This window comes from Platalea leucorodia, assembly GCF_965183815.1.
Source record: "Platalea leucorodia genome assembly, chromosome: 3".
NCBI lineage: Eukaryota > Metazoa > Chordata > Aves > Pelecaniformes > Threskiornithidae > Platalea > Platalea leucorodia.
Genome location: NC_138825.1, coordinates 122,172,029 through 122,199,192, shown reverse-complemented (window position 1 = coordinate 122,199,192; position 27,164 = coordinate 122,172,029). Strand labels below are relative to the sequence as shown.

Below are 27,164 nucleotides of genomic sequence, written 5' to 3'. Positions count from 1 at the left end.
CATTGGAAGACTGGAAAAATCTGAAGACGACGTGGTGGGTTGACCCCAGCCAGCAGCTAAGCACCCACACAGCTGCTCACCCCGTCACCGTCCCCACAATGCGACGCCATCCCAGCACCATCCAGTACAAGACAGTAAAGTCATTTAACGTGATGTGGATTACCTAGCAAACAGGAGTCCATTCAAACAATAAACAATTTGATATAGATCTCCAAGTAAAGCTACATATTTCAGAGAAAAATACACACTATACCTGCAAAATGGACAACACTCTAGAAGACAACACTGAAAAGAAGTCAAGATTTAGAGCAGATATTCAATAGGAGTGCCCAGTACAGTAAGTCAAAAATGTTTAATGAGATCACCAATGTAAGAGTGGGAAGTTATTTCACCTCTCTGTGCCTCATTTGTGATACAGGTATTAAACCTGTGTGCCCAGTCCCAGGATCCAGTTTTAAAAGAAGATAAGAGAAACAAGTTATTGACTAGAAAATATATTTATAGCAAAAGACAGAGAGAATCCAACTTGTCTAGCTTAGCAAAAAAAAAAAAAAAAATCAAGAGGTAACTCAATATCGTAATGAAAGTGTATTTCATGGAGGAAGACACACAGAAGAGTGGAAACAGCCAAAGTGACTGGAAATCAACACCAGACACACTCAAATCCGATTTAAAACCACTACTTCCTAATTAAGTGATTGATTGATTAATTAAACAGAATACCAAGAGACATGGTAGATTCATTATCTTTTCATGTTTTAAATCCAATCTGGATTACGTTTTGGAAGAAAAGTTTTAGTCAAACATTGACTAATATTTTTGGTGGACGTGCTTTTAACAGGGATAACGGATACAATAGGTTAGGTCAGATAAGCTAAAATACCCTTTTGGCCTTTAAATGCATAAACTGAAGACATGTCCAATGGCTGAGTTAGGGCATAAGGAAGCCTGAGAGATCCATGAATTAATTAGAAGACTTTCAGAACGAATGCAATACTGAAGTTCAAGGAAGTGAAATATGGTATCGCTTGGGGAAATCAAGCTGTACAGAGGAAATATGTATTGGGTTACCAAGAACATGCAAAGGAAGCACCTCATAAATATGGCAACTAAATGAAAAGGAGGTGGTGGTAAGGTCTGCTTTCTGTGGAGAAATAAAAAAGATGATGCAGACTGACAATGGCGAGAAGTAGGAGGACACTACACAAGCGACAAGAACTGCTGATGTGTAAAGGTACTCTGACTGTGGTCACTGTACTGGAAACACAAAGTATTTGCAAACTGGAAATAGACTGCTTAGAAATCATAAAAAAATTAGTAACCAATTTAGTAATATCTCTATTATTACATTATACATTTGAAAATTTTGACATATGTTAAGGAATATCCCATAGCTTAAGGAATAGTAATTTTTATGAATTATTTTTTCTTTAAAGAATAAGATTAAAGGGTGTTTTCATACAAATCTAAGTAAGCAACTGTTTACTTAGCTTCAGTGTCAAGCAAAACAACAAGCAAACTTAGTCAGAAAACTTGTTAGCAATAAGCATATAAATAAAGGTTTCAAAAGTTCCCACTAAATTTATTAGGAACTGGATCAGGCCCAAACTAAATCTAGCAAGAATTAAATCTAACAAATTAAATTAAACTACCTAAAAAACCCACCAGCATTTATTCTCCAAAAAGTAGTTATTCTCGTTTGTTAACTCTTAGCATTTTTAAATCTTTCTCATTTTTCAAATATTAGTGTCCATATTTAGAAACCTAACCGGATTTGGACTCATTTGCAAAAGTGCTGAGCATTTGCAATTTGCCATGAAAACAACATGAAATGCCAGAGCTCCACACCTACGAAAGTCTTACCACATTCCTGTAGATGTCCAAATATGGATTTATCTATTGAACTTCAGGCACCCGCAACTGAAAAATGTGGCTTTTGTTTACAATTCTGTTATTACATATTAATTTTTATTGCTGTGATACTGTAATTGTAGTCATTACTTCAGCATCTCTCCTACACTATGCTATCCCAGTCAGCAGGCGAAACTGTTTTCATTCATTCCAATATTTCTTTCACATGTTAATACTTTTTAAATTAAATCATTCCCCCTGAACTGACATCACAGATTTAACAGTTACTTCCTGATTAGAGAGGAGAGGAAGATGAATAACTCGGACTTTTCAGATATGTATGAGAAATTTTTCAAAGTATACCTCTTGAAGCCCACAATCCCAACAGTTAAATAATTATAAACCAGATAGGTCTTTACACAGAAGTTTTATCATATAATTATGATGCTGATCATTTAGAACTATCCAAAATGTCTCCAGCATTTTTAAACAGCTAAGCAAAGTTATTTTTAAAATCAAACATATGTGCTTTTTTCTGTTTATGTCTTCGGAAAGAACATTCTGTATAATGAAAAACATGACCAAATTTTTCACAGTACATCACTATAAAACCCTATAATTGACTTTTTGGGTTGGTTTACTCTATATCTATTTTTGTCCGTGTAGAAAACAGCAATGATGTGGCGAAAAGACTAAAATGTAGGTCCCATTGCAGGATAAGACTCCATCCTGATTAGTGAAGAAGTATCATGTTTTCCCTGGGAAACATGCCCATTTTGTAAAAGGGAATTCAGTCCACATGAACCTCCTCTTTAGAAAAAAAAAGAAAAAAAGAAAAATCAGTCCTTTTAAGCAGCACAGACTCTAGTGATTGCTCTCAGCTTTGGCTGAGAATGACTCAACAGAGCCTTTCCATTAAACAGAACGCAACTCTGCTGATTAAGTTTATTATAAGTTGTCCCAATATGAATCTCCTGCTTTTCAACAATATTCTTCAAAGCTTAGAGCTAAGATTTGCTTGTATTATTATTTTAGTTCACCCTGAAATGACAAAATGTTTAACATCAACTATTTTCTTTTTCCTAGAAGAAATAAACTTTCTAAAAACAACACAAATACAAGTAGGGTGGTGAGAATATATTCACTCTTTCAATGGCTACTGAGATGACTACATACATAACTCAATGCAAATGAAAGTCAACTTGAAATACGAAGTCAGAAAAAATAAATACCTGCACTAAAAGAATTTCTCATTTTAACTATTATCCACCCACAAAAAATGAATTTAGATTATGCATTTTATTTTAACTACTATTCTCATTTCTCTTTGAATGGCCTTGAAGTTCTACTGTCACAGATTACTTACATGCCCCAATCACAGAGTATAAAGAAACTGTGCAGACACATTTCTAAAGCAGTTCACATGCCAAAGGGAAAAAAAATATCTACTTCTTTCAGAGTTAATGAACATAAATCACATGGCATTAAACTTTGACTTAAAAGTTTGAAGAAAATACCGTTATCTTGCAAATTGTTTAACAGCAAGATATGCCATAATTGCTCTGAGGTAAATCTTAGAGCAATTGAAGATGACATCTAAATCGCAAGCTTGGGAAACAGGGAACTTACCATCCACAGTCAAAAAGAGAGGATAGGTTTAAGAGGAAAGGTAAGTTATTTCTTTAGCTCAGAGACTAAGTTAAACTGCAGCTGCAGTCACTAATATTGTCACTAATGTTAGATTCTCCTCAAGATTTCAAAGAATCTAGGGTCTGATCCCGAAAGCCAAAGATCCAATAAACCAGTTTAAAGTGCTGGAAGTCAGGTGGTGATTCTCTGCTGGGGCTGGAGTCTCCTTAGTGGGCTGCTCTTACAAATGCAATACCTAACAGGAGATTATCCTGCCCTGGCCAAGCCTCACTGAATTGTTTCCACAACCAAAGATGCTGATTTACAAAAGTGAACGCAGGATCTGTTTCAAAGATGAAACCTGAGGAATGTCATATAAGACCTTAGAATTGGCTGATGGGTTGGTTTTGTTTGTTTGGTTTTTTTAATTACTGAAGGAAAAAGAAAGAGGACAAAGCTTGCCCTAACAAAATAAAAAAATCTTAGCTATACTTATTTGAGAAGTTTTAATAATACAAACATTATACGGAAATGAAACAGAAGTACACAGTCAATTTTAACTAAAATGTAATAAAGTGATTGTACTCCTAAGAAAAGTCAGCACATTTAAAAAGAAGAAAAAAAAAAAAACATATCTGAGATTTAGGTCCAGCCACACAGCCTAGAAGAGAAGCTCTGATGTCAGTAACACCGCTATTTTACACCCTTCACGTGAAACAATGTAAAAGCACTTTCACGACCCGCCCCAGTGCCACACACGGCGCAACAAGCCCAGCCGCACACGTTTACGGCAAAGATTCTGGCGGGAACATCAAAGTAACGGGCTGCACTTCACGGTCACGTTCTCCATCAGTTTGAGTATGAAACACTTACCCTACGGGTGACCCATGATGTTTCTGAGGGGGACCAAATATCTATGTTTAAATGAGTCAGTCTATGCTTCCTTCAAGGGCAGTGGAGAGAAACCTGTTATGATTCATCTGGCTGATTTTAGACACTTATTTTCAAGTGAATCACTAACTAAAATTGTTTATTTCTCTCTGCTGGCTACAGAAAGAAAGGTTATGCTTACTCTCTCAGGTGCATACATTGACAACGCAGGCACAAAATGAATCCCTCTTGCAACAACTACTTAGCCATAAATGAACAGGAAGAGAAGATTTATGCCTGGTTAACACCAGAAATAAAATCTATTTAGTTACAACAAAAGTTTCTGCCACCAATGAGAGGTTTCACACCGAGGAGGGACATGGACTTCAACAAGACCCAGCCTCTGGAGTACTGTGTCCAGCTCTGGGGTCCTCAGCACGGGAAGGACATGGAGCTGTTGGAGCGGGTCCGGAGGAGGCCACAAAAATGATCGGAGGGCTGGATCACCTCTGCTATGAAGAAAGGCTGAGAGAGCTGGGGTTGTTCAGCATGAAGAAGAGAAGGCTGCGGGGTGACCTTCTTGCAGCCTTTCAATACTTAAAGCATTCTGTGATTCTATGATTCTCCATCCAGGGGATGCTGTAACGAGAACCAGCAAGGTTCAGACATACGCTTCCCTGGAACCTGAAGGCAGTCTAAGCGGCCCTCAACAACCAAACCAGAAGGTCTCAGAACTAGAACTGCCCCAGTATTTTTAAAGCTCTATCCAACTCTAGGGGCTTAAAATATTCTGGGTAACAGAAGGATTTGGAGGGGAAACACACTAAATCTTTCTCTTCATCCAATGGACAGATTGGACTCAGTCCTGCTCTTACACAGAAGACATTTCTGTTGGAATTCACAACAAAAGCTACTGCTCTGTGGATATTTTTAATCACTGAAAGCAGCATAGGCCTTTAAAGCAAATCTCTCGCTTGTCGATATCAATCTCAAACAACTATGTGGTGGGTAAAATACTGAATCATTCAATCAACATGAGATGCAAGTGCCATAAGTCAACAGCAGAAGGGTTACAGAACTATTCCGTGTCAGTGCAGAATCTTTTGATGATACCATCAAACCCATGAGACACTGTATCCTCACACATCACCCGCATGTCATGGCCCTGGTGGAAAGCAGAAAGACTTCATGGAGCCTCTTCACTCTCTCCGTTGAGTTCTAAAGAACAGAAATGCTTATTTCCATCCAGAATGTAGCCCAATGCTCAGATTATCCACTAATTGAAAGAAATAATCTTCCCACAGAATGTACCTATATCATATAACTCATTTGCAGTTGATGATGTTAAGTTAGCAAGACACAAAGATAAGCAAAGGGCAGCCTTAGAAAAGACTAAATGGGAGACTCTAAAATTTCCACTAACCTGCTTTACAAGTGTAACATCCACCAACAATAAGTACAGTTGCTATTTAAAAAGGGAAGATGAACTCACCGATCTCTCAGCATCCCTCTCCAGCACTGCTTGCAGTGCTAAGAAACAAGGTTTGTGTAACTGCACTGACCCAACTGATCTACCATCCCCACCCCTCTTAATTTTGTTAAATTTTGCTGAAATGGGCCAATCAGCAAAGGGGTCATAGTGATAGAATAGGATAGATGTTTTGTAAAAATAAACTGTTATGTAAAGAAAAGAGCCTTAAATCAGCTGTGATCCAGTTCCCTTGACAAATCAAAGCAGTAAAGCCTAGAGCTGGAGCTTCTGGACAAGAGAAAAGTAGGACTCAAATATCAAGAAAAATAAGTTCATTAAGTAATTTGTTCAATGGTTTTACAACTGAATGCTTACATGGACAACAATTATCTGTTAGTACTCAAACATGCCTTGGATCCTTGAAAGCTAGTATTTCAACATGTTTTGAAAGAAAATGAAACCTCATGATCTGAGGTTTAAAATTTTATCTCGGTATTAAGGATTACAGTGAGACCTTCTTGGAAAGCTGATTATCCTATATATCTCCTGCAAAGTTTCTTTCATCTTTCTCTAAAACATGTGGTGATGGCCATAATACAACACAATACCTCAAGTTAAAGTTGAATTAAAGAATTCCTAAATTCCTGTTATATATAACTTATGAAATATGCTTGTATTTCAGAAACTTAAATCACTAACTGATGGTCGGGTGCTTTTTTCCTCCCCATATGAGCAGGCTATTGCGCAGCTGTCCTCTTTCACAGTTCTTATACTTTCTTCTCAGGTAACCAATTCTGGCCGCTTCTACAGACAAAATACTGACATACATGAAGAGACTCAATACGGGTTTGTTTTAACAAGCCATAAATTCCTCCTGATTAAACACTTTGATTACATTTTAACAAACCTATATTCTTGCTACTTCTGGGAAAAAAAAAAAAAAAAAAAACACAACATATTTGTATCTGCATGATACTTATTTAAAAATACTAATGATGTCACACTCATCCCCATATTACGCTACTTGTCTTGCTTAACCCATCTCTGGCTATTCCAGAGATTAGCAAGTACATCTAGGTACAGTGTTTTCAGTTTTGCATGCTTTCGAAGTATTCACAGTGCTACAACAATTAAGCAAGTAAAAAATGTAACGGCATTTTGGCAAAATCAAAATGAATTTGCTATTTAAGAGAGGGTTGTGTTTGTTTTCAGTCTTATAATATTACAGTAACATCAAACACTTCAAAGATCCATAAAGTCTATACGTCAAAATAAATGTTATTTTCCTTTTAAACAAGGAAAAAAGATAATTTCACCTCAAATGTCCTCCTCAGCCACACTGTAATGCCAGTCCACTTTCGCCGAATACACAAATACGCATGCATGTACTAGGCACAGGCTATCCCCCGAAAGCCTGTCGCACAAGGAAAATTTCATCCTACCATACAGCCCTGTAAAGTAATTTCTCAAAATACAAAAATACATTTGACAACTGCTGATCTGAATTTTCAGTGTCACTTGAAAATAACCAACGGACCACCTTAAAAAGCTTTTGGGTGATGGGGGGCATTCACAGACAGGAGGGGAAGGAAGAGAAGTCTACAGTTAATCCCGCCTTCCTACAGGTACTTCATTCCTAATCTAAGAAATACAGACGGGAAAAGCATCTCAATTACCTTGTTATCACACTGATAGAGGCGTAGGCTTTTAAATAATCACATGGCGATGCAGAAATCAACAGTCAGGCCACAAAACTGCTACCTCACAAAACTCTTTAATGGATGAGAAAGAGGAAGGGGAAGTTAGAAATTTTTGCCTACTACCTCTGGAAATAACCAGGAGTCAGGGAAAACAGGACTGAGTTTTATGCAACCACTAAAGAACCACTTAGAATATGTGTGGTCCTTCTGTAATCCAAAAACACGGTATCAACGCTTCTGAATAGAGTTCTGAATATACTTCGGATGTGATGAGATCCGTTTGCACCAATCAGTCTTTCAAAAGGAACTTTTGATTTACTAGTCTACTGTGTTGAAATGTTTGAAAAAGAAAACATTAAGTGTTTGAATATCGTCATCATATATCTGCGACAATATAAGGATAAATCAGTCCAGATGGCAGTGTGATAATATTTTGTGTTTCTAATCTATAAAAAGATGTATAAAGCTCACCCTCGGGCATATATAAAAGCATGGTTGAAATCTAAGATGATAAATGCTGGATTCAAAATTGAAATTAAAAAAAAAACCTCTCAAATAAGTGTTTAATAACAGACACACACATTATGATTTCAGTATATTTTGCCTATCTATCATGTTAAGAGTTATTATAAATTATCAACTACAATGTTACATTTTGAAACATGACTGGAGCTTTTTTATTATTAAGCACACCTTAAGGCTTAATTTTGTTCATACCTAAGAATGAAATGGAACCAAATTTATGCCCAAAGGGTTTCACCAAAGCATACTTTTAGGAAATAAAGTAGGATAATACTAAATACACAAGTTAATCTCTCCCAAAACTCAATCATTTTAGATAAATTAGTAGAATTTTAGTAGCCTTAATACCATGGGTATTCGCAAAGCTTTCAATGGGGCTATTTCCTTCATCAAAGGACTACAAGATTAAGGTGCAGATTATTAAAACCAGCATTTTCCAGACTTTTTTTAAGTGGTAATCCCTTTCCCATTCAAAGCCTCACTTTTATGATACATGCAGCTACTGAGGGTAGTCATATAGCTTTCAATAGGCCAATTCTTCCAGAAAGACCAGGCAAAACCATTAAGATCAACAGCTGGAGCACAAAGTATCATCATTCAAAGAACCAGGCTTAAAAGTGTTAACAAAATAAAGACGACATTTAAATGGAGTGGGGGGGGGAAATCTGAAAAACCTCAGATTGACTGCCCTGATAAAACGAAACTGGAAAATACTTTATTGTTTTAAAAATTCAGAGTGAAATGTTAATGTTTGAATGAGCAATAAATTACAAATCAAATTAATACTACTGAGGTTATATGCTTTTGAAAATAGTTCTACAGAAGTACAGCCTACTTACCTTTATAAGCATAAGCAATTAAAGTTCTTAACTTTCTGCATCCTGATTTTACACCGGTTATTCATTTATACGCTAACATCAAATCTTTGAAGATTTGGTGACTTTTTCCCCCCATGGTAATAACACTGTTACACAGTATGTAGCACTATAATCTAGATACTGTTATCAGTCTATCCATACACAAAACCTTCAGAACAGGGATCTGTACAGACATCAAGTATTCGCTATAAAGGCCAGTACTGAAGTCTTAGGGAAAGCCCCTACTTGGTTTTCTCTCCAACAGACCTAAAGTTTAGCCTAAGGTTATGACTAGACAATTGTGTTTTATAGCTATAGATAAACCTCACCTCCACGATCTTCTCTTATTCCTTTCTAAGCTACTATAATTTTTGGCTTCTACAGCACCTTGTGGCAATGAATTTATGAATTCAACAATTTAATTACACACTGTTAAAAGACTACTTCCTTGTGTTCATTTTAAGCCTGCCATCTGATAATTTAATTAGGTGCCCTTAGTTTTTGTTATGAAAAAAGGGAAATAATTGTTCCCATTCACTTTCTCCACATTGCTCATAATTCTAGATTTCTATCACATTCCCCTCCCAGTTGTCTCTTTCCAGGCTTTAGCGCCCTGCCAATTTAGTTTCTCCTTGTATGGAATTCATTCATTTCTTTTCTAATTCTACAATACTGTTTTTATAATAGGGTGAGCACAACAGCAGAACTACTAACAACACTATTTTCCTCATATATCAATTCCTTTAATCAATTTTTGACAACTACTAAGCTTTGAGAGCTATCCATTGTGAATCTCTGATACCTTTTTCTATGAAAATAAACAGCACAGAGTTCATGCACATGACTTCAGGTTTATCAGCAATGGATTTCACCTGTTTTATCACCCACTCAATTCTGTGAAATCGTTGGGTGGCTCTACACAATCAGCATCTGATTTCAGTACTCTGAATAACTTTGCCATTAGCAAGCTTCTCTTGCTTCTCCAAGATCCGCGGTAGATCTCACAAGTAACTTTGCTCTAGTGTGAAAATAAACTATTCCTGTCCTTAATTTCTCATCTTTTATTTAGCTGGTGTCTTGTAAAAGGATCTCTTCTTTATATCCCACAACATTTTGTAAAGCTACTGAGACAGTGAAGCTACTAAAAAGCCACTAAGCAATATACTAAAAAGATTGAAACTACTGGGGTTCTACCAAATTCCACGCCAATGTTGCGATTACTTACACGCAGTTTTGCAGCTCCTTTTTTAGACAGGATGTTCAACAGAAATTATAAATAATTTTGTGTTGAAACAATGTGCAGTATTGACATTTAATTGATAATCACTGATTTTAGATATTCATTCATTCTTCCAAGAAACCTTATTTTTAATCAATAGCTACAGTCAGTAAGTAAATCCTTATTTTGTGCTATATGCGGAACAAGCAATAATAAACTACATTGAATACTGTTTGAATAAATTAAGTAGCAATACTTGAAGACAATAAACATTTCTGCTCTTCACATTTTTTCTATTCAAAGCACACAAAAAGGAGCTACATATCATGAATACAGGACACCAAAAAAGGGTAATCAACTCTCACATGACAACTGAATTTTGTGTTAAGCCATGAATGATCTAAATTGAAGTTACATAAACAGAAAACTAATGCCACTGGCAAACAGCCCCATTCTGTAACGTTCTATTTGAGAATCACTGGTTAAAGAAAAAGAGACGCTGAGCTTTCACAAAGAACGATATGGGAGATGACATCAACTTCTTTCGGCAAATGAGCTCAGCGTGCCAGCTAGCTGACAAATTAGTTTCTAAAAACCACTAACAGTAGCTTACAAAGTCACAGCTGTTATCCTGTTTTGAACAACAAAATGTTGATCTCAGTTGAAATGTCTAGTTTTACAGAAGATTTGTAAGTGCCCTGATTTTTTTTTTTTTTTTTTTTAAACAAAGCAATAAGTTATACTGAGAAAAGCACAAGGAGCAGGCAATGACTGTACTCTGACTCCACGGTGATGTTTAATAGACAGGATTAAATATAACACTTGCTTATGTTCTGCACCCTCCCTAAATTTAAAAAAAAAAAAAACTCGCGTTACAGACTCAGTAGCAACATAAATCTACAAATACGAACGTACCATAGTCACTAGCCATTTCTTTAGCCAACTCAAGCAGTTCCCAGGACATTAACTTTGGCAGTGGGAGAAATGCATCAGAAGACCTGGCATAAGAAAACTTGTAGGGGATTCCATTAAGGGAGTTAAATTAATTGAAAGATGCTAATACTCTACTAAACAAGTATTCTACAATGTTGACTGGTGGACACAGTTAAAAAAAAAAAATATTACTTAGAACTTCAACTATTTAAGTAGTGTAAATCTTCACTTTTATGGTAAAATATCAGGCAGTCTTCTCTATTTCTCAGAGTTAACTAAAAACTCTAAAAACTAACTAAAAACTCTATTAAACACAACCAAGACAAACTCAGTCTTAATGTTGGTACTCCTATGACCTTCATCATTGGTATCTGGAGCGTTTCCAAAGAAGGGCAACGAAGCTGGTGAAGGGTCTGGAGCACAAGTCTGGTGAGGAGCGGCTGAGGGAGCTGGGGTTGTTCAGCCTGGAGAAGAGGAGGCTGAGGGGAGCCCTTATTGCTCTCTACAACTGCCTGAAAGGAGGTTGTAGCGAGGTGGGGGTCGGTCTCTTCTCCCTAGTAACGAGTGACAGGACGAGAGGCAACGGCCTCAAGTTGCACCATAGGAAGTTTAGGTTGGATATTGGGAAAAACTTCTTCACTGAAAGAGTAGTCAGGCACTGGCACAGGCTGCCCAGGGAAGTGGTTGAGTCCCCATCCCTGGAGGTATTTAAAAGACGGGTAGACGTGGTGCTCGAGGACATGGTTTAGTGGTGGACTTGGCAGTGCTGGGTTAACGGTTGGACTCGATGATCTTAAGGGTCTTTTCCAACCTTAAGGATTCTATGATTCTATGATCTGAACATCTCTCAAATGATAGAAATTAAATTTATCAAAGTTAAGAAAAAAAAGAAAAAAGAAAAAGAAAACTATCATTCCCATTTTACAGATGACAAACTGAAGGACAGAACAATCCACCTCACTTCCTGGAGGTTCAAAGAGAGGTCTGTGGTTCAGCCCCATAGCTAAACTCACCTCTCAAGCACCAGACTACACCCCTTTGTCACTATGGCATTCTCTCTGCCTTTTTACAGCTCTTTTACCTCCATAAAATTGCAATAACTTCAGCATAATCACTCCTGATTTATGGGAAATGAAAGGAATAATCAAGCCAAGACAGATGCATGTCAAGTTCAAGTGACTAGCCCAAAGCCAACAAAAAACCCACTGGTCAAAGCCTGGATTTAAACTTCCAAGATCCTATGTTTAGACATCTAATAAAGGTCTTTATTTAATAATGCTACATAAGGCCTGTTTCTATCAACACATTTTCATATTTTTTCATCTTTAGTTAAAGTAGAGATAGCATAATAATGAACTAAACAAGACTGCAGGCATGTTAAGAGCTGAACACAACCACGTATTTTCAACAGCAAGTCTAGTCTTATTAGCTAGTCTTATTTTGGAACAGGTACTACCAACTCCCAAATTCAGGCCCAGAATCAGTCTGTCTCCCTTACATACTTGTAAAACAGAAATTAACTTGTTTACCTCCTAAACAAGCATGAAGGAAGACAGAAGAAGCTAATAATTAATATCTGAAAACATAAAACACAGCAAGTTCCATTAACAAATACCCTGTTTGTTAACGAAGTGAAAAGCAGCAATACAGAAGACAAAAGAAATATTTTTCTCCTTATTTTCTTGGTTCTCTCTCTTTCCACAGAAATACGAGAATTCTGGAAAAGAAGAATTATGCTATACAGACTTTTATACAACCATCAAAAAAAATGCAAAAAGGAAAAAAAGTATATACAATGTTTTAATGATCTTCCCACAGTCTCACAGAAAGAATGGCTTTGCTGTTCACAGAATTCTTTATCCTCAGTACTGAGGTACTGCGGCTTAAGCCCCTCTCCCCACCCCAATTGCACAGATCAGTAACTTGCAAATGAAAAAAAAAAAATACATCAGAGTCCCTAAGAGATATTTGAAATACTTTACTTCTCACTAAACGCAACACACTTGAGTTTGTTAATCAAACATCTCAAAGTAAGACTGTGGTACAATGAATCCATGCCTCTTGACAGTACATGAGCGTCCTAAACAGTGAAGCATCTTTTTGGTTTCTTGATCTGCATACGGTTTAGTTCAAACACAGCTCCTGCGCATGAAATATGTCAAATGATCATCAGATCAGTGTTGGCGTGAAAACTGCCAAAACAATCAAATCCTTAAAAATTTTTTTAAACAAGATACAAACTGTTGAGATGGAAACATCACCTCAGGACCCATCGGCTTACCTCACCTTGCCCTGTTTTACACTGAAGGGGACCATGGGGAACACTGTCATCTCCTACCCGTGAGCCACCTGCAAGTTATCCAACGACCTACACGGCCAGTGTGGTAGGAGTTGAGGCCATATGAAGATTCTGGTATTCAGGTGAAGGAGACTTGTAGCCTCAATCTATCACTTCCAGTATTGTGATGAAACCATTTGCTCTCCATGAAGCTACTCACTGGAACCTATAAAAAGTTGCATAAAGTTGATCATAGAAGTGGACATGCTGAGTTCCAAATTGTTAATTTTATGTTTGGAAAACACATACAACAAAGCTCCTCTGTGTACAAGAATAAAGAAACATCATACTAGATCAGAACAACACTCCATCTAGCCACACGCCCTTTTAGGAAGTGATCAGGAATCACCCATTCCTTGTTTAAACCATGGTATTTGATTTGTAGAAGTTCATATATCCATCATTGAAAAAATGAGCTGTTTAAACTTACAAAGATGTATCGATAAAGCTAAGCATTTTCGCCAAAAGTACACCCTAGTTGTGTACTGTAGAGTGACTGAGAAGTTTGAGTTTTAATTTCTCTTTTATTTTTTAAATTTTATTCTTTCTATACCTCCACCAAACAATACATCTGATATAGAGAATAACATATTTCTCCCAACAGTACTGTGAAGAAAAAAAATAATTAATACTTGTTAAGTACTCTCATAGTGTGACATGTGCCACAAAAGAGCACATGAAAGTTAGTAATTCTTCTTCATGGTAGAGTTTGAATACTGTGCAGGAAAGATGGCAAACAGCCATATAATGAGCAATGAGTGATAAAAAGAAAATTACTGAATAACTAAATGTGAAACGAGCAGTATTCGTTCCACGCAAAGAATGAGTCAGGAGTTCTAGGGATGAAAAAAAATGCAATCAATTAACACTGTATTATAATGCACCACATACAATGGGGCTGTACTAAGCCTTAATTCTAGCATTTCTGTGCTAGTTTCATCAACTTATTCTTCCAGCGTAGAGTTTAGCTAAACTCACCTTTTCAGCAGAGGAACATAGATTTAAGAGAAAAAAAACAAACAAAAAAAGCCCACACTATCAATTGGGAATAGTTCTATTAGTTCTATTTACAAGTTCTTCAGATTTCACCTCTAAATTAACAGGCAATCTTGTAGAAAATCTTTACTATTTTAGCTGCATATCTGTCATATGTCCAATCTAGGTTAGTTACTAGTTACTAATGAGAGCTGAAAGGAAAGCACTCTAAGCATTAGTGCTCTGTAAAATTCATTAATTCTAAAAATGTGTCTGGGCATAATAATGTCATGTAATGGATGTCTGACTCTTTCAGTTTATTTCAGTTATTCAAAAGGAAAAATAAGCTTGAATAACTGGAGCTCCTATACACAGATAAAACAGATATTTTCTACCCACATCAGAAAATGAGAAGATTGAATTGCATTCAGTTATGAATTGGATTTGTTCTTCAATTAAAAGAAAAGGAAAATAAATCATACTGAAGCTAAATGACAAACCAAATGCTATTCCATTGTAATTTTGTCCAAAAGACAACTAAATTTGTTATTTCTTCAACTCTTTGATCATTATGTTTAGCTTGTAAAGATGCCACTTACTACTGCAAATACTCCATTTCTGAACAGACTGGTATCATTTTTCCTGAAGCTGAAATACAAACATTCTGCTGCAGAGCTGCTTCAAACCCACCCTGGGCAAAACTGGACTTAAAAAGCAAGAAAACATTTAGATTTTCATAAAAAATAACAATAGTTTAAAAAGACTTTGAAAGAGGGACAACAATTACAAATTTTACAGAATGAGCAAGATAAAGATGGCAAAATAAAATTGCATATTCTGCATATTCTGCCTTGTTCCCAAATGCCAACAGTTACTGACGTTTCTTTTTAAAATAAGAGAAGATATACTCCACCTATACGGATGTAAAGGCACAAAATGGGAAAAATACAGGTTAGCTCCTTTTACACTTCACAGAGTAAAGGGCCCCAACCTTAAAGCCCACGCCATGAGAATGAACTCTGGCTCACAAAAAGCCACACTTCCTTTAGCGCTGGGGCTTTCGGCAAAGCAGCAAACTGCCCAGAGCACTGCTTGATCTTACAAAAAGACGTGGTAGCGCCAATCCGTACATCCCCCGGGCTCCCCAAATCCATGAATAAGCCTGGCTACAGGGACCTGCTCTGGCAGCATCACTACAGAGTAAGGAATCCAGAGGCAATGAATGTCACAGAGAACACAACTGTTACAACTGACCTCATCTACTGGATTTTGGTACAAAGTGAATGTGATAGGAATTAATCTACAGTGTAGATCCCACACCCCTAAAATACAGCTTTCTTTAAAATACCAAGCTTAAAAAGTACAAAGAAATTTTATCATTCCACGCAAATATTAACCAATCGACATGCTCCTTGCTATGCAAGTATGTGAAACAGAGATTTGTTTGACTCTTGAACTAATTTTCAGAGTGATAACCTTGAGTCCAAAGTCTTTTCAGGGCCCGAACAACTAAAAAACACCACTCCAGAAGCAGAATGCTCTCATTAAAGGAATTTAGAAAATACTAGAGAACATTTTATTTTTCAGCCTGGATTAATTTGTGACTACGCTGCCGAATTTTCCAACAAAACTGGTTTTTAGTGCTCCTGTTCCAACATACTCCTATTCCAATCACTAACAAGGAATTTGGCCATACGCTTCCAAAAGCGACTCGGGTACCAAGTGCCCATTCATTGCTGTGGCCTGTCCTCACATACGTTGTAATCAGGAGGCAATACCCAATAATCTCTAGGCTGTCCACTATCATCTTTTTATGCCAAAATGCAGAATTTCATCCTGCGTAGCACCTTTGACCCCTCACAGTACATACAGCCAAGCAGCACATCCAGAACCTGCGTTTGCTCTTGAAATGGCAATGCAACAATTCACTCCGATTATAGGTTGGGTCTCCAAGTTAAATGCACCCTGTTCACCCAACTGGCAATACTCTGCAGAGCTAATCGGTTTGGGTGCCCACTAGACACGTCCTTCATGGGGCTAACAAGTAGACAAAGTGGTGTATCTTCTTAAAACAAATGATTATTTTTCCATCTAAACAGAACAGAAATAAATGGTTAAAGTAATAAAATATCTAAGTGTTAAAAAACAAATAACGCATACACTGTCTTATCCACACAGAACTTGCATTCAAAGCTTGCATTATTTATCTTAGAAGTTACAGGTCTGGATTCTGGCAACCAAACCACAGGGTCTCTCTCAAAAACCAGCCCCGCTTCCTCACTCTTGGGGTTGGAAGGTCAGAGAAGGAGGAGGTACGAGTGGAAGGAATGACTGTAGTTCATTTTTATATTTTTTTCTTCATTACCACCATTCACTTATTAAGCAGTCTGTTACTCAGAGCATGACAAAAAAAATATCTTAAAAAGAACTGACACTTGCTTATCTGAACATCAGTGAATGGACTGTCCACAAATACTGCCTGCTTTCCCCTGTAGATGTGAAAATCAATCAACCAACTCTCCAGCACAGAACACATCGTGTGTTGGAAGTCTGATACAAACATCTCCCATACTCGTCCCAGCCTCACTGAAGTGTGATTCCCTTCTATTATTCTTTAGGCATACCTATACAGGCCATTTTACATGCTACGTAGAGACAGTCCAATTTACTCCAAATGAGCTCAACACCACACTGAATGCAGCTAGGCTGCTTCCAGTATCTAAACTGGCTATTTCAGAACAAACCGGGGTTCTCACTGCCTGGGAGATCGTAGGGCAATCTTCTCCTATGTATGCTGTCACCATGAAAAGGGATGCATGTTTTTTGTTCTTCATCCCATTTCAGTTTCTTCATTTCTCCTCACCTTCAGTATTCCTCCTCTACAAAATGGGAGCCTACTGTTAAAACAGAAACTCATTAAAAACCAACAAGATTTCCTTTCTAACTCTCCTCCTTCTATTTTTATTCCTTCCATTCCCCTCTCATTCTCTTTTCAACTCTCTTTCTCATGAATGATCTTCAGATCTCTTCTCCAACAAAAAAACACAATACATTTTTAATTACAAGGGAAAGCTTAGACTGTTGACAAGCTGTGGAAAAGTAGTAGATCCAGGTACTAAATACTTTAAAAAAAGAAAAAAGGATGTGGAGACATAAATGGGAGAAAGGATGAAACTACCTCATTTTACTGTTGTTTTTTGTTTTTTTTTCCCCTAAAAAATACTGTTTATAGGACTGAGGATCTCAAACTTATGTAAGCATCATAAACAGCACAGAAATATTTCAACTTGCATTCATTGCATAAGGAAACGTTATGGGGTTGGGGTTTTTTTTTCCGAAAAATATCGAGAAGCAGCTGTGATGATCAGGCATCATGCTCCAGTTCAAGCAGATAACAAGACCAGCCAATTGCACACAGTATCTAACACTCTTCATGCTAGAATAAGTGGGGCAAGTTAATAATAAAATTAAAACCAACTATTCTCCCTTCCCCATGAAATTCTTCAAATCACTCATTTTTATTACAGTTCATTATACGGGGTTTTTCCCCTCCCTCTTTTTCATACTTTTATTAAATGGCTAGCTGCATATATTTAATTGTATACTCCTCAGGGCAGTGACTATTTCCTTAATTGTCTGTAAAGTCCACTGCTATAAACAACAGTACTATGCAATGTTAAGTAATAAAAAATGAGTAATGTTTTGCTGAGAAACAGTCATGCATTAATTATGCAAGATAACCTGGAAAATACAGAAACAGGGGAAAAAACATGTCGTTATGAATCCATAACTTTAAAGCATCACTACCCAATGAATGGTTTATGATATTCCATTTCAGTATTATATTTAATTTCTCTTGGGGTATTTAAAAAACATCTGTTCTGAAAGTTACCGAACGGGTATTGTTTACTCAGAAATTCTACAGGGTACAACCCCCTTCTATACTGTCAGTTAAACATACAATATTTTAAATACACGTTATGGAGCCAATTGTTGAAGCAGGCACTTAGAATGCAAGGAATATTCTACACATTAAAATACACATGAAAAATACTGTCCAGGAGTTATAAATCAAATACAGATTCTAAATTTGGTATTTAATAACTGCGCAATTTAAAAAAAAACATTTCGTTTTTATTACTTACTGAACTAATTTCATGTCTTAAATCTACATTGCTGCAGATTTATACAAGCACAGAAGCTACTGAAACTGGTATGATTTTAAAACCAGAAGCAAATTTTTATTGCTGAACTATGACCCTGAAAATGGGGTTTAATATGAAAACACTGACACCAAATCTGAAGAGCGTGAATTCTCTGCTTTAATATTTTTTAAAATCAGTTCTCTAATCTTGACTGAGGTTTGAAAGTAGCAAGTCTGTATTTTTCCAGCGTAAATGTTGTGCAAAAGCTTTACAAACATAGATCTAAATCTGCAATTGCCATTACTAAAATAAATGAAAAATCTATAAGCAGCAGTGAAACTGGCATGCAAATAAAAGAACTGTCAAGACATATATTGCCTAAAAATAAGCTTACAATAACTATTTTAAAGACTGTGTGTGGTCTTACCCATATATTTTGGCAAGATGCACTTTCTCCAACCACAGCTAGATTCATCCAAAAGCAGTGGCACTGGAGAGTCTCTGTCTCACCTGTCAAACTTGAAGAACGTTGTTCAGCAGACCACCATGAGTCCATGGATAGGATCCACAGCACTACAGCAGCTGTTCTTGATAAGTGTTCTCTAACTATAGAGGCAAATGCTTCAAAAATGTTCTGTAAGAGGATCACCCTTAATATACGTGCATTTAAAAACAAACAGAAACAAAAATGTATCTAGAACAAGACTTTCAGGACATTTATGGCAGAGCACCATCAGTGACTTCATACATATCTCTGCCTGATATTCGGAAACACTCACTGAAGATTCAAGATGATTAAATTTACCTTAGAAATTAACTAAATTTATTTACCTCTCACAAATTATTACACTCTTCAAATTGCAGACAATCAAATAAAACTAGAACCCTGAAATCTTCATATAATCTAGGAAGACGAACTTTCCTCTTCTCGGTTCCTTTCCCACATATGACATGGAAAATATTTTCACATCAACCTACAAATAGATTAAGTGGGAAGGAGAGGGAAAAGGCTATTTGGCTACAGTAAAGGTAAGATTCAGTGAAAATGGGATGAAGCAAGAAAAGCTGCCAGTTTTAAAACTACATAAGAGGCTATTTTGACGGCTAGAAAAATCGAAGGAGAGAGCTTATCTCAATTCTGCCTATATAAAATAACTTTGACTGTTATTAAAAAGCATATAATCATTAATTTCCAGAGCGACGTGAATATTTTCTAAAAATAGGTCACTGCTTTTAACTACTGAGATCTGCTCTGGTTTAACTACTGGTAGCATTGTATCCTAGAAGCAAGAAAGGCTCTAGAGAGATTACTTTCACTTTTCCCTAGATATATTTAGTGTACTAACTAGCATAGTTAGGATATTATTTTTCTTTGGTTTTGTCAGTAGCATGTTTGAAATAAATTTTATTAAGTGGTAGTGTATGTAACATTGCATTGTGGGTAGCAGTTTCCTGCCTTAACCTAGCCACATCCTCAGCTGTTATATGAGACAAGTTTCCCATATTTTCTGCAAGTTGACTTTAAAAAAAAAAGAAAAAAGAAAAAAAAAAAAAACAGACAGGAGAAAATAGCTAGAAGGTTAGGATGATCTTAAGCACCATATATTGACTGTTTAGAACGCATGCATCTATTCAAAAGGGCTTTCTCGATTACTGTACAGTCTACAAGGTACGTATTTGAGGAACGCAAGAAAAGTAACGCTTGTCAGAAAAAATGTTTGGGCAGCAAGAATAATCAAGATGAGACACATTTGACCATTAAGATGTAGCCCCTTATTCAAAGCCTGATGAGGGGTTAGATTATTTCGCTGGAGAATATCTTCTCTATTCTGTGAAGAAGTGAGAGAGCTGGCAGCTCAAGATGAATGAAAACAATTAGTACTTGCTATTATATGATGTACCCACTGGTTAACAGAAGATGACCATCCTTTTATTTTAAATAACAGTTCAGTTTAAGGTTTAATTTGATCTTCAGTAGCCTGATTCCCCTGTACAGAAAACATACAACATTTGTTTACACTAGAAATGTAACAGCATTTTTTCCCCCTCTATACGCTTAGTGGTCCCAGGCACTGTCTACTTCAAACCATATCTTATTTAGAAAAAGGCTATAAGGCAGAGAACAGAAAGTCATCACAAAAAGGCAGCAGTAAAGCTCAGATGTTCAATGCTACTCCTTGCAGACACCCACAAGTAGCATTTTAAAATGAAGGACTGCTAAAATAACCTTGCTGTTACAATTGTTTTAATTAACAGGCAGTTTTAGCTTTTGCTTTAACATATAAGTATATATGTGATATCAGCATACTTGAAGCTGTTGCAGAGATGTTGGAAATTAGAAGTCTACAAGATACCCAAGTCTAGCAACAAAAGTTCCATAAAAAGTGTAAATATTTTAAATCAAACGGTACGTTAAATATATTAGGTAAGAACCGTCAGAAAACACATTACTGTCCGTCTAAAAATTATAATTACTTCTAAGTTATGAAAAACAGAGAGAGAGAGAGAGAGAGAATGTTGCTCTAGTGGAAACAGATATGTTAATAACACCTACAAGTAATACCTGCATCTAAGGAAACTGAATTAGGGTTTTCTGCATTATAAATATCAGCATCTTGTCATAGTATATATTGTAAAACTTGTAAGTAAGTGGAATTTAACAAGTTTGTCATCATACTGCTTTAAGCAGAATATTTATCTCTCTCCGGTTGTAGCACAGAAACAAACTTTAAGGACAAATAAACTTTCAGCAGGGTATCACACTGTTTATGTGCTGTATGAACTTTGAGTGACATAAGGCAAAATGTTTGGAAATAAAGCATGGCTTAAAAGTTTCAAAACACATTTCAAAAAAAGTGAAAGATTTAATTATCTTTTAGTGTTGCATTACAATTGACTTGAAATAAGATTTCATTTGTCATCAAAGATCAAGCTCATCGTTTACCAGAGAAATTCCTTAGCATAATACTTCCTTTGTAAGTGCAATTGTGACTTAAAGCATCCCCTATGGAACACATAAGTTAACTTTGATTTTTGGAGATCTACCTTTAAAACAAAACACTGTCAAGCGTAAGCCTGCAATCAAGACACTGGTTTATACAGTGGATTTTCAGGATTCATGCATCTGCTTGATTAGGACTGCAAACTACACTGAAAGGAGCCGTCAGTTTCACAGGTAGTAGGTCTGCACAAAGTTTAGCTTTATAATGTCTCTATACTAAAAACCTAGCATTTTTTCAGTGACAGTTTCTGCAAACCACATCTAAATTACTCAGTTAAACTGTTTTTCTACTTTTAATGGATTTTGCCTTAATAGATGAAGACTTCACTGTAGTCGTCTTGATCTTGACAGCACAGGTGAAAAACTACGTACAGTAAAAATAAAAAATCTTGTAAAGGTATCATATCACAACACAGTAACAAAGTTAGAGAATAACTTGGTGTACACAAGTGAAAGCATTAAAAAGCCATTCCAGAGAAAGCCTGAGCACAGTATTCCAAAGCAATAAATTTTAAAATTCAGACTTCTGTAGGAAGTTCAGTACTCTAATATTAAAGATGTCACTAAGAATAAATTCTGGAGTTTTAAAAAATCAAACAACTGCATTCATATGAATGAAAACAAGTATTTAAGATTAAGACATGAGTTACCTATTATATAAAAATACTGAATCTACCTACCATCAAATAAAAGTTGAGAAATATCTTCAATGCATGGCTGCAGTTGAAGAAACATTGTGCTTACAATTACGAGTTCCACAAACAACGGAGGCAGCAACCTCCAAAAGCTTCTGCTGCATCAAAAGCTGATTAAAACTGTAATGCACACGTATTTTGTTTAAATGAGAAGATTACCATTCTTTCCACCACTTTTACACCCTTAACTTTTTTCCATTGATGTTCTTAACCATACTATGAAAATATAAAGAAATAAAAGCAAGCCATCATTAGGAGAATTAAATATCTCCCTTACTTTTATATGAGAGGGGTGATTTGCAGAATACTCCTTTTTCATTTTAAGGTAGAATTCTACAAATTTGGCAATATCTAATAACTTTCAAAGTACTGAATTAAGAACAATGCCATTTACCTTAGAATAAATATTACAAAAGTAGTTTTTATGAACAGGGTTTTACGTTGCTTTCATAAACATATAATGACAACCAAAACATACAATCTGTAATTTTTACTGAAATCTCCTTTCCCATTTTCTCTCCATCCCCGCAAAACAGAGAACCTGCTCTCCACCCACACCTCCAGCTATTCATCTCACATCATTCCTGGCCAGTTTCTTACTGGGAAAGCTGAGGACAAAGAGGAAAATAAAAAAGGAGGGATGGCAGCTTCAGAGAGATGTATTTTATTTTACAAATAAAAACTGAACAATATCTAGAAAGTGTTTTACACAATTCTTCTGCTCCCCAAAAAATAAATGACAAAGAAAACATGAAAAATCACTCAGCTAAAGCTAGAAAATACAGTGCATCTGTCATACAATCAGGCTAATAAGGAAAGTTCTAGACGTAATGTCCAAAGAGGCAAAAAGTAAGATACTTTCTCAAAGATGTTTCCAATTTTGTTCTGAATCTGAGTGAGCAAATCAAGACTACTAATACACACTGTCTGTGCACATTATTCCTTACTACACACAGCATTTTGCAATTTATTTCAAAGCCTCTATTATAAACAAAAAAATACTGCTTTTGTTAACCCACTCCGTCCTGGTACAGTAAAGGCTTATATTACACAATCAAAGTCAAAGTTACAATATGTTAAGTATATAAAAAATATTATACACACATGCACACATATGATATTAAGTATTTAAATCTTACATATGCATCAAATTTATGTTTCATTTTAAAACTGTTAACATTAACTGGTGAATAAAGTTATTTATAGTCTCCCAAAAACTCTAAGACTGTTCTACTTCTCTTAAACACTGAAACTATAATAAGCAATTAATGTAAGCGCAATCAAAACCTCCCAGCTCTCACAGTTCGTTCTGTTATGCAACGTCTACATTAAATCCTAGCAATACCGGTATTCAAAAGCATCACTTAGACTGCAGTACACAACTAGTCATGATATCCAAATGACATATTTTGCCCCAAATATAAAAGAAACATAATTGCCCTTAATTTGCATTACATAAAACTGCCAAGTAGTTTTGAAGGCATGTAAAGCAAGGCAGACATGATTTAAGATTTGCAAAGGAATCCCCAGACTAACACTTCTGTGACAGCCAATTACAGTAAAAAACGCAACCCCAACAAGCAGTCTGCTACTAGACCTTCGGAAAGGTAAAGTTTCTTACAATGAGTTACAGATTCACAAGTATAGGAAGACAAGGAGAAAAAGTAAAACAGAAGGAATCCAGCCACCCAGCAAATACGAAGCAGACCCAAGATCGTGATACAATCCAAAGATGTAAATTATTGTAAATCATCACTGTTGTTCAGAATTTCACACAGCCACTTGTGCCAATTTTGTTCACTTTTCCACAGACACAATAATGAAGTAAGGAGAGGGAAGGGGAGGGAAAAAAAAAAAAAAAAGAAAAAAAAAGGAGGGGGGAAGAAGAGTGGGGGGAACCTGAACTGAGAGTACAAATAAAGTTCTGCTGTCCATATGCTTTAACTGTACAGAAGTTTGGGCTCTTACAGCATTTTGTACTCTCTCCAAATCCTCATGAGTCACAAAAATTAAAAAGCTATATCCTTCTGGATGCCAGGAAGGGCCTTGCCACGGGCCTTTTGTCAAAATATTTAAAAAAAAAAAAAAAAAAGAAAAAAAGGAAAAAAAAAAGGGGAGAGAGAAAGAAAAAGCCACAGTGTAGGCAGTCCTACTTGGAGTCCTCTGATGTCACAGCCACATGACTCGCTCGCTCCAGTAACAGTGCTTGCAAAAAAAAGGAGTTTTAAAGCTTTTGCTTTTTTGGATTGTGTGAATGCTTCATTCGCCTCACAAACAACCACAGAACCACAAGTGCGGTGCAAACTTTCTCCAGGAGGACAGCAAAGAAGTCTCTGGTTTTTAAATGGTTAATCTCCGCAGGTCACTACCAGCCACTGAGACCAACAGAGTCAGTAAGTGCTCTCTAACCACAGTCTATGCAGTAATAGTAGGTCCTTCAAATATTTGCTCATTCTCTTTTTTTTTGTTTTGTTTCCTTGCTTTTCACATGTTACCAGTGCTACACAATTTTTTGACAGGGAAAAAACCAACTATAGAGTCTATGCAATCCAGGAACACTGTAAAACTAAAACAAGGTTTGGCTATGGTTTGTGTTTTCAGTTTGAGGATCCAAGAAGTATTTACACCAGAAGGTGAAAGCTCTGCGTGAATCAAGAGGGACTATGGCATCAAACAGCCTGTTCAGTTCAGTGACACCATGTCAGCAAAACTTCTTTTGGGGTAAGTGCTGCAATATTTGAGCTTCTGTTTTCCGTTGTCGGGAGTTTTCTTACTTTTAACAATGCTGGTTAAGTTATCTAAGCATAAACTTGCTGAATGGGATGTTAGAGTGTTAAAATAGCATACTTGGTTTGTGGGGGGAAAAAAGTCACTGTAAATAACTTCTGCAGATTTACGAACAAAATTGTTAGCTGACAAGCTGAGCAAAATGAAGCTGGTGGCTTAGTCCTTAGTGTTTGACAGCAGGTGTGCTCAGCTGTCACCTGGGTCAAGCTGTAGCTACATGAATTTGGAAGAGTCTGATGGGATCTAGCACAATGTTTAATATTATCTTAGGGAAAAACATAAAGTATTTAGTGAGTTAATCAACAACAGCACAGAATATCTTATTAAGAACTCTGGTGTAAAGGGTAACCCTTTTAGATGTATCCACCATGACTGGTTAATGAAAGATATTGTAAGAGGCTTAAATTCTGTGATTTAAGACTGCTTATTCTCTAAACCTGATGAAAATGAGTAGCGTGTAGCATATAACAGCCTGTCCTACCCATAACTGCCCTATCATTGTTCCAGACATTTTATTTTTAAGCATATATATCCAGATGAAGTTATCGGTGTAAATCTGCAGTTCTCTAGTCTTTTGTTGCTCTCATTTCACAGCAAAGCATGTTTGAGAATATATTTATTTGTAAAAGCAAATTCTTCTCATTACACTTATTATGAACAAGGCAAAGCATTCATGCATAAAAATATTAAGCTATGAAATTAAAAAAAATACATGATTTAACATGCTGATGAATTTAAGCTTTAATTGAAAATCGGATTTAAAAAACTCTGTAGAAGAGCACTGCCAAACTTCAATATTCTGAACTGTAAACACAGATTCCTTTAAGAAATCGTATATCTATGCTGAGGTAATTATTTATATGCACTGCATACATACATGCCCATAAAAATCATAAATACACTATAAAATTGTACCTCTATCATTGCTTACTTTGAAAAGCTTCTTCCTCTCAGACACAGTCTTAAAATCAGTACAGAGCACCTCACTGACAAAATAGTAAATAAAACCGAATATGACTTTAAGGGATTTATCTGCAAGTAAAAGAGAGTTACATTTTAAAGTGTGTTGGAAAATGCTGTAGTCTAGTCATCCCTGATGAGTAGTAAGAAGTATATTCAAAATTTTTTCCAAAGCATCTTTTACCGAGACAGATCAGGAAAGCTATCTGAAAATTCTGAAAGATCAAGAAAAAAATTCTGAAAACTTACAAGATTTTCTTAATGGTGTCCATCATGTTGAAACTATGCTGGGACCGTAGCTAAACCTATTTCTTTCCCTCCCCTGCCCCCCTTCTAAGAAAAATAACAATGCTAGAACCATTTTCAGTCTATACATCCCGATTAAGCTTGTATTGTAATGAACTGATGACTGGAGTGCCTTTTACCCCTCCTACTTCACACGCTTTGACTGGTTCCCAGTTAAGCACATGAATAAGCTATAAGACCGTGTGTAGGAAAAGAAATGAAGAATAGCTTCGTCCAGGGGAGAGACCAATTTAATTTATGATCTATAGAGAGCAGAAGGAGACAACATAACCTGTGGCCGGTCATGTAGCTATAATACACCCAACGCTGAGCTGAAATGCTAACACAAAACCGGTAAGCAGCTTTTCTACTGAAACTGCTGTCTTAATGAAGCACAGCAGAAGCGCAGCCAGACCACATTATCCCAGTGTTTACAACAGGAAATACAGTTTACATGTATAGGGACTTTCTTTTGCTTTTACTTCCAAAAGAGATTAGAAGAAATTTAGTTGGCTAAAATTATCAAAACACAGAGTGCTGACTGCTTAATTCATCTACTTTTGATCATTTCTAAAGCGAGGGAGAAGTACTCTAACGTGCATAATACTTTTCCCCAAACTTCCCTAAATAGGGTTGGGCACACAAATTTCACTTTGGACACAAACAATGGATGCAAGGAACCACAAAATCTCATCAACTGTATCAATATGTAAGCAATGTATCTTAAGCTAAAAACAAAACTTAAAAAAGCCCACACTTATAAAAAGGAGATGGAGTTTATTTTAAAAAGAACAAAAGCCAGAAGACCCAAGTTACTCCTGAATTTGCCGTTTCCTACCAATGGTGCAGCAGTACGTCAGAACGCACGATCTATTCTTCCTCGCTGTACTCTCTGTATCTCCTTCTACTCCCATCTCCACTTTATT

General features: G+C 36.3%; 2 protein-coding genes across 3 annotated transcripts in view; one reads left to right on the top strand and one right to left on the bottom strand.

Annotated features, from left to right (window-relative positions):
• The window catches only part of SUPT3H (SPT3 homolog, SAGA and STAGA complex component), a 282,918-nt gene that overhangs the window by 214,589 nt on the left and 41,165 nt on the right, over positions 1 to 27,164 (bottom strand). The gene's annotated exons all lie outside the window — the stretch shown is intronic.
• The window catches only part of RUNX2 (RUNX family transcription factor 2), a gene marked incomplete at both ends in the record, with an annotated part of 222,061 nt that continues 219,766 nt past the window's right edge, over positions 24,870 to 27,164 (top strand). For both annotated transcript variants that reach the window (XM_082307714.1, XM_082307713.1), the window contains one exon: positions 24,870 to 24,927. In XM_082307714.1, the coding sequence (XP_082163840.1) occupies positions 24,870 to 24,927 (58 nt within the window). The remainder of the gene's footprint in view (positions 24,928 to 27,164) is intronic.